The following is a 9,483-nucleotide window of genomic DNA, read 5'->3' on the forward strand; positions in this document are numbered from 1 at the left end:
TAGCATCTTTAAACTCGTTTTTGTTTTACAGCCCGCAACTTTACTTGTTCTGATTCACTCTAAATGCTCTCTTCAAATGGATTTCCAGGCAGCTGTTTTCAGCTTAAAAGCTCTGATAAACCCGCCGTTCACTACCTGCTCAGCAGCAAACAGCAGACACACCCAGTTAGAGTCTAGCTGGTGAACATAGTGGAGCATTTAGCAGCTTAAGAGACAGATATTTCCCTCAGGAGGTGGAGGTGGAGACCAAAAACAGAGCTAAAAAGAGTAGATTTACATTAATCTGGTGAACACGACTAGGGCTGCAACTAAAGCTGAAACACTGCCGTCACAGCATAGCTGGGGTCATATGACGGGCGCCCCCTAGCGCCACTAATAGGAAGCGTCACGCTGCAGCGCGTCAAGAGCATTAGCGTTAAATCATGTGTGGACATTAGGGCTGTCAACGCAATTATAACGCAAATTTGTTTTAATGCCACTAATTTCTTTAACGCATTAACGCAACTTGTGATTTTTAGGTTGTAGTGGGCTCAGTTTTAAAGCTAGAGTGAAGATACTGGTATCATATGAAACTACAAAACCTGATGAATCCATCGGTACCAACCATGTCATACTAGCTTGTTGTGAAGGAGGTTAAATAACGCTCTAACCGTGCGCTAAATTTTGGTGAGGAAAAACTGTCATGTCCATGTTCAAAGGGGTCCCTTGACCTCTGACCTCCAGATCAGTGAATGAAAATGGGTTCTATGGGTACCCACGAGTCTCCCCTTTACAGACATGCCCACTTTATGATAATCACATGCAGTTTGGGGCAAGTCATAGTCAAGTCAGCACACTGACACACTGACAGCTGTTGTTGTCTGTTGGGCTGCAGTTTGCCATGTTCTGATTGGAGCATATTGTTTTATACTAAATGCAGTACCTGTGAGGGTTTCTGGATAATATCTGTCATTGATTTGTGTTGTTCATTGATTTACAATAATAAATATATACATACATTTGCATAAAGCAGCATATTTGTCCACTCCCATGTTGATAAGAGTATTAAATACTTGACAAATCTCCCTTTAAGGAACATTTTGAACAGATAAAAAATGTGCGATTAACTATTTTAATCGATTGACAGCCCTGAAATCTACATAAAAATGGAGCTGCAACTTCTCTTGAGTTGTTGTTTTGACAAAGCTGCATTTCCCAAAGCTCAGGGAGAGGCTGGAAACAACAAAGTACAGATGCCAGAGAAATTAATCACAGATTGTGTTTAAATGGAGACCAGAAGCACGGCGCTGGATCGCTGCCTTCCAGTGTATGACTTCATGTTGTGCCTCCAAATGACTTTCCATGATTTATACATTTCCCCTACATGAATCAAAACTCTTGTGTGATAACAACTCGTTGACCTCAGTTTATCACATGAGGTTCATTAGCAACAGCTGACTGAGCAACACATGCTCCCAGATCTGTGTTTCTACCATGTTCAAGCCTCTTTCCTACATTAGATGATGCATTAACAGCACTGACGGGGGGGGGGGGGGGGGTTTGTTGATGTTGGACAGCAGTAATATGGATGAAACAAAGTGTTTTAACACTGAAGAGGCTAGTTCTATTCACTGTTTATTGTCATGTTTTAATATTCCTGTTGTTGTGGCGTTTCTGTAACGTACTTCCCCGTCAGATCACCTGTCGATTCAAATAGAACCTCCTATTTCCTCTTCTTTTGATAAGTCAAGTCAGAGCTTTAGGTATTAGTTAATGAATCAAAATAAATGCCAACAATTACAGTAATTGATTAATTGTTTAAGAGAGTTATCAAGCAAAAACATTTGCTGGATTTGAGTAACAACAAGCAACCTGAAGAGGGACATTATGATGGGCATTATGATGGGCATTTTCTATGTTTTTCTGACATATAATTAGAATAATCAGTTAATAAAAAGTTAAAAAAAATAACTGACAAGAGTAATCGATAGAGGAAATCCTTGTTGTTCGTTTATTTATATAGCACAAAATCATTAATTTGTCTTAGAGGGCTTTAAAACCTGTACAAGATGCAACACCCTCTTATCCTTTGACAAATAAATATCCTATAAATTCAATATTGCCAAAAACCCAAACACATCCAAGACGGCACAAATCTGTCAAGAAATTACTCAAAACTTTTTAGATCTACTTTTAATGTTTTAATTTAATGTCCTCTGCTACCTGTAGTGTGTTCTGTAGTGGGACAAATCTCCATCGTCTCACAGTATATATATATATATATATATATATATATATATATATATATATAATATATATTATATATATTATATATATATATATTAGGGTTGGTTAGTTGGGTCGTTACGCTCTGACGCTAATAATTAAAGCATGTGACTCTGATTTAGGCTATAAGGGCTGAACAACAACAACAACAACAACAACAACAGGCCTTCCCTTCATCCAGAACGAGTTCTCTACCTTGTGCCGACATTTCTACTTCCTCAGATATTCCGTATCTTAGCAACCAGATGCAACCAAAACGTCTCAGCTGAAAAAAAACAAAACTCTGCGCCTATATGTCCTTCTTCTGCTTTAAACAATAAACAAGTATTTAATTCATATTAAAACTGTCCTCATTGTCAATTAAAAAGCACCTATATACCTAATAATGGCCTTAGAATATTATAAAGCACTAAAAGCAGGATGAAGGGAATCATTTGTAAAAACAAAAAGGCAATAATACTGCATATCGTGCTGCTGAGCGAATCATTATCACCGCAGGGGAAATTCCTTCACCGTGACAGCTTTAACACCTACTGTAGGTAACACACCTACTGTTGTAGGTAAGTACCTCATACAACCCCACTTCAAAACACCCAAACTATCCCTTTAAAGCTCAAGAACACACTGAAGTCAGAAGAACGTCTTCCCAGTTCAGGAAATGATTAGTTAATAGCTTTACTGACATGCACATGATGCAAGTTTAACCTAAATAGATTCACTACTGGATTTGGGAACTGGACCAAAACCATAATAACACATGGTCACGTTGCTCAGTCCTGACCGAAACCACAAGACAAAAACGACTCCGTGTACGTCATGTGTCCGTCTCTCCTTTCAGAGCTGCTGCTATTTACTGAACACAAAAGGAGAAAGTGCTGTCGACAGTGAACATGACTTCCTGTACTGAAGTTCCCAAAGATACACCCAGTTCTAGCCTGGAGGGCATCATCTGAGAGGCTCAAACACATTATTACAAAGAACATCCTGGATGTTAAATTATAACTTTTGTTTCCCTGAATGAGACACTCATTAAACTAATGGCTCTACGTCTTGGCACAGGCCTGCACCATTAGTCAACTGGGAGTCGGTGTATTTATTTATGCCTGCATGTGTCACCTTTGACCCCGATGTTGATACAAGAATTTATGGCTTTGGGTTCAAGCAGGCTACACCCACACTCTCACAGTACGATTTGCTAATAAATTAAGTCTTTCTGTATGCGTAAAGGAAGTAGTTAGTCAAATATTCTCTAAATTAATCAATAACGGTGCATGAAATGTTAGAAGGAAGTAAAAATAATGCCAAGTTGACATGTTCAAAGAGCTTGTTTTGTCAAAAACCATGGATATTCATTTATATATAATAGAAATAAAAGAAAACCAGCAAATATTCACATTTAATAAACTGGAACTTCTGATTTTTGTACTTAAATTATCATAATACTCAGAATAATCAACTATTCTTTTAATCTCTAAGCGCCGCACCAGACTTCTATCAAAATTTCATCAATTTAAGAACATAAATGCAAAATTGCATGATTTATTTAGTTTTTCTTGCACATTTCTTTCAGTAAAAACTCCACATGCTGCAAACTACAATACGGCTTTGTGACAACTTCATATTTTGCACGTTAAACCAGTAAATTACTGTTAAAAAGATACCTGTCACAAGTTCTAAATCCCCAAGATGACATGTTCAAACTGCTTGTTATGTCCAAAACCTGGATATATGTATTTATATATAATGGAAATAAAAGAAAACGAGCAAATATTCACATTTAATAAGCTGGAATTTGAGATTTTTATACTTAAATGATCAAAATAATCAACTATTTTTGTTTAGTCTCTAAGCGCCTCACCAGACTTCTATCAAAATTTCATCAATTTAAGAACATAAGTGCAAACATGCAAGATTTATTTAGTTTTTCTTGCACATTTCTCTCAGTAAAGACTCTACATGCTGCACACTACTATACGGCTTTGTGACAACTTCACATTTTGCATGTTAAACCAGTAAATTACTGGTATTTTAAGCCTAGTTTGTACAGTATATAAAGTAGCTGTATCAGCCCTATGAGAGATTCTGCAGGGATCCTCCAGATATCACAGATGTGGGAGAGTCTGAGGAAGTATTAGTTTTACCTCCGGAGCTGTTGGGCTGCCGGCGGACCACTGGCTCCCGGCTGTCCCTCATCATGTTCTCCTCCTCTTCCTCAGACCGAGCTTCAGCCATTTCTCTCTTTATCCCCTCAACTTCTGCTGCAGAAAACGGATCAGCAGCGACATCAGTCCTCTCCCGCTGCAGCCGTCTCTAACATCCACCACAACAACAACAACCCGGGACAAGTTCACCCGGACACGGTCAACTTCACAGCCCGGAACGAGTCCACAGGGTCCGTTAAACAGTCCGGCTCGGTGCTCCGGAGCTCTCAGACACGTTGAACCGGTTAAAAGTGGCTGTTATTCCTTAAAACAACAGGTGTCGTTGTGTTTTCTTGAAGCTTCCTGGGGTCGCGAGCTCATGATACGGAGCCGCACGCGCTCCGGCTGCGTGACGTCACATACTGAGAGAAAAAAACTAGATATATGGGAATGAGCTGGTGATGGGAATTTCGGCTCTTTTTAGTGATCCAGATCATTTTGCGCAGCTCACCAAAGAAGAGCCGGCTCCTTCGGCTCTTCATTTTACTTCACTTCTGCCTTTTTATAATTCAGCCAAATTTAGCTTTAGCTGTTTTGACCTATGATTAGTATGTGTGCACATATATCGCTTAAATTATTCAATATAATTATACTAAACCTTATAATTTCCAGAATACCGTGATTTTACATGCTGTTTCGTTTCCGACTGTCACTCATCTTGTCTGCTATTCATACACCGCAACATACCGCAACGCACCACAGCACACCGCACCGCATCGCACCGCAACGCACCTCAGCGCACCGCACAGCATCGCACCGCAACGCACCTCAGCACACTGCACCGCATGGCACCGCAACGCACCTCAGCGCAACGCACCTCAGTGCACCGCAACGCACCTGAGCGCACTGCATCGCACCGCATCGCACCTCAACGCAACGCAGCACAACGCATCTGAGCGCACCGCAATCAACGCACCGCAACCAACGCAACGCCACCAACGCAAAGCAACCAACGCATGGCAACCAACAAACCGCAACCAATGCACCGCAACACAATGCAACACAACGCACAGCAACGTTACACTGCGCAACGTTACACTGCGCAACGTTACACTGCGCAACGTTACACTGCGCACCACAACCAACGCAGCGCAAACAACGCAACGCAACCGACGCAACGCACTGTGCTGCGTGAACCTAGTCTGTCATCACCTGATTGGTCGCACGGACGTCAATAACACAACATTCAGTCACAGTCAGTGCATGGAGTGACCGTGGCGCAGAGAAGATCATCCTATCATTCTGCCTTTAATTAATAAAAAAAAAGAAAAAAAAGAAAAAACGGCTCTCGGAAGGGAGCCGGCTCCCCTCGTTCACTTATAAGAGCCGGCTCTTTGAACCGGCTCGTTCGTGACGACACATCACTAGAAGCTAGCTAACAAGACTTCTGTGACTTCTTGTACTAAACAAGTATTCAGATGCTTTTACTTTAGTAAAAGTAACAATACCACAATGTAAACATACTCTGTTACAAGTAAAAGTCCTGAAATCAAAACACTAGATAAGTAAAAGTACTTTTATCCGCAAAAACAGACTTAAAGTATCAAGTACAATTTTAAATATATTGTGGAAAACACAGTGAAGAAGTACTCAGATCTTTTACTTACGTCAGTAAAAATAGCAGTACCACAATGTAAAAAAAACATTTTACAAGTAAAAGTCCTGCAATCACAACTCTACTCGAGTAAAAGTACTTCCATCTGCAAAACAGACTTAAAGTATCAAGTAAAAGAGTAAACATGGAAGTACTCAGATATTTTATATCACAATGTAGAAATACTCTGTTACAAGTTCAAATCCTGCATCCAAACATTTACTTATTGGCATCAAAATATACTTAAAGTACCAAAAGTAAAAGTACTCATTAAGCTGAATGGCCTATTTAAAAAACAATATTGTATCATTGGATAATATTTATTGATGAATTCATACATATCTCTTTAATGTTGCAGCTGGTAAAGGTGGGGATAATTTTAATTATTCTATATACTGCTGGGTTTAATCTATATTAATAAATTGTACTATATTTTTTGATTAGGCCTATATTTTGTATTAACAAATTAATCTGCAAAGTAAGTAAAGTTTTAATATAAATATAGTGGGGTAAAAAGTACAATAGTTGTTGAGATATTTCCGCCTGGACCAAAGTGTATTGCAACTAACATGGCTAAAAATGCAAAATATATACACAATAAGAGATGCAAATCATCACAACAGATAGTTCATTGTATGTGCATGTGTTGTGTTTTATACTCGCTGCAAGCAGAACTTCCTTTATTGACAGTGGAAGTGAACTGAAATGAAAAATACAATAAAACAGCTATAATAACATTCACAACAGAGAGAGAGAGAGAGAGAGAGAGAGAGAGAGGCTGACTGAGAAGAAGTAGGAATGTAAACAGGTGTTAACAGGTCCAGACCAGCAGCAGTTGTTGACGTTGAGGATAAGAAACCTGTGTTAAGTTTCATTTTGAACTCCAGACCTGAAAAACTGCCAAAATTCCTCTGGAGTCTGGTTATTATTCATCTGTGAATACACTGAGCATGTTGTATTAATAGTGACGTAACTTTATATATCATGTAGGTCTCATCAAAAAGAAGTTTATTCAAGTGTGCTAGTATACTTCTTTTAGACTTAAAGGTCCCATATCGTGCTCATTTTCAGGTTCATACTTGTATTTTGTGTTTCTACTAGAACATGTTTACATGCTGTAATGTTTAAAAAAACCTTTATTCTCCTCATACTGTCTGCCTGAATATGCCTGTATTTACCCTCTGTCTGAAACGCTCCGTTTTAGTGCATTTCAACAGAATTGCAACGGAATTGCGTTGCTAGGCAACAGTTTGGGTCCATGTTTACTTCCTGTCAGCTGATGTTATTTACATACACTGCAACAGGTAAATAAACTGGGACACATTTAGAATGTTTACGTTTAAAAACCACGTAATGGTCTAAATATTGTATATTTGTGACATCACAAATGGACAGAAATCCTAACGGCTTGTTTTAAACGTACTATTTCTGAATACGGGCTGTGTGTATTTCTCTGTATATTGAGCGTTTTGATAGTTTAACAGTATTTATATAGCACTAAAACCTGCTTTATAATATAAAAGACATGAAAATCTCATTTTTACAATATGGGACCTTTAAAATAAGTGAGTATACTTTCAGTTTACTACTTATCAGTGATATACATAAGTATACTTGGCTCATACTGACAAGTATAAAGAAAAGTCTAAGTATACTTACTGCTCATATTGACTAATAAAAGTAATACATTACTTTGCAAGACAACAAACCCATGAAATATAATGTTCACACATTAATGCATCTACAATATCAGAATTTAAGGGAGGTGTTTCTGTTCGAGCGAGGTCACATTTTCTTACTTACTCTTATAAAATAAGTTACATTTTACATGAGATTTTGTCTGTAATCTTTCATTTGTAGATTGTGGTATTGCTCTTTTTAATCACTTGCAGAAGATAAATACTTCTTGCAGCACTAGAAGTCAAAAATCCATTAATTAATAATCAATTCAAATAATTAAATCAGTTGCAGTTTCAACATGTTGCCACCAGAGTGCAGCAGAGACAACTCCATCCAGACAGGTGGAATGAAACTAAATACCAGCACTGACCTTTAGTGGATCAGGTCAGATATTATACTTATACTGCAACCAGAATCATTAATCTATAAATCTATACAGATAAAAAACTAATACAGTTAAATACACTTTTCTTTTCCTGCAGATGTGTAAGAATGTGTTTGAAAACTGTAAGCTGCACCAGAAAACATAAAAAAAAATTATGTATATGTATAAACATGTATATACAGATATACATATATAGTAATTATTATTTCATAATTATTTTAAATTTCTGTTTTTATCAACTTGTTATTCTTTTATTTAAAAAAAAAAATCTTTTTAGAATTCTTTTATTTATTATTTATTATTTATGTTACGAAAGGTGCCATATTAATAAAGTTTATCAATATATATATACGTGTATACACACACATATAATATAACCACTGATTTGAATGACTTATGTACAGAAAAAAGCAGTAAAGAACGATATTTGTCTATATATATGAACAATTTTAAGAAAACCATAAAAAGCATGAGAAATATAAAATAAATTTAAAATAATAACAATGATATATATATACATTTAATTAATAATAATGATATATATATACATATATATACACAGTATATATAAATACATACATACATTTAAATAAAATAAATACAAAATAAATAAATAAATGCAAAATAATGCAAACATTTTATAAAAATTAAATGCAAAAATAAATAAATAAATACATATTTTTTTAAATGTATAAAAATAAATAAATACATTTTAAAATGTATTAAAATAAATATATAAATGAAAGGGAAAATTATGTGTGTATGTATATATATTATATTATTTATGTTTTGAAAGGTGCTATATAAATAAAGTTTATTATTATATGTACATATATACACACACACATATAATATAACCACAGATTTGGACTTATGTGCAGATAAAAGCAGTAAAATGTACAATATTTGCCTCTGAACTGTGGAGTTGAAGTATGAATTTTAATACTTGACTAAAGTACATTAAAGTAGAACACTTGAGTAGTCACCACTGATATAAAGCGTGTTAATGGTCTGTTTATAGCAGTAAAATAATAAATACAGTGTAAACTGTCTCTGTCTGAGGGGGCGTGGCTTCCTGTCTCAGTGGGCGTGGCTTCCTGTCTCAGTGGGCGGGGCTTCCTGGTTACCTAGCAGCCAGCAGCAGAGTGATTGACAGCTGAGCTGAAGCTTAAAGCCTTCAGAGACTGAGAGGAGCTGCAACTCCAGCAGCAGGTTTATAAAGAGGAATACAACTCTGGATTATAAAACGTTTTGTGGACTCTAACTGGACTTTAAATCTACTTTACTTTTGTTTTCTGGAACAAGAAGTTATAGAGACAATCCTTCATCTGTGAGCAGCCGAGGTAAGATCACTCACT

General features: G+C 36.7%; 2 protein-coding genes across 2 annotated transcripts in view; one reads left to right on the forward strand and one right to left on the reverse strand.

The window, feature by feature from the left end:
* Positions 1 to 4,825, reverse strand: part of LOC141761090 (uncharacterized) — a 28,310-nt gene extending 23,485 nt beyond the window's left edge. The window contains exon 1 of the mRNA XM_074624318.1: positions 4,407 to 4,825. Within this exon, the coding sequence (XP_074480419.1) occupies positions 4,407 to 4,497 (91 nt within the window). The 5' untranslated portion in view covers positions 4,498 to 4,825. The remainder of the gene's footprint in view (positions 1 to 4,406) is intronic.
* A 4,438-nt stretch (positions 4,826 to 9,263) lies between these two features.
* Positions 9,264 to 9,483, forward strand: part of LOC141760833 (FHF complex subunit HOOK-interacting protein 1A-like) — a 16,364-nt gene continuing 16,144 nt past the window's right edge. Inside the window, exon 1 of the mRNA XM_074623924.1 lies at positions 9,264 to 9,468. The gene's annotated coding sequence lies outside the window, so the exon portion shown is untranslated. The remainder of the gene's footprint in view (positions 9,469 to 9,483) is intronic.

Source organism: Sebastes fasciatus, chromosome 22, assembly GCF_043250625.1.
Source record: "Sebastes fasciatus isolate fSebFas1 chromosome 22, fSebFas1.pri, whole genome shotgun sequence".
NCBI lineage: Eukaryota > Metazoa > Chordata > Actinopteri > Perciformes > Sebastidae > Sebastes > Sebastes fasciatus.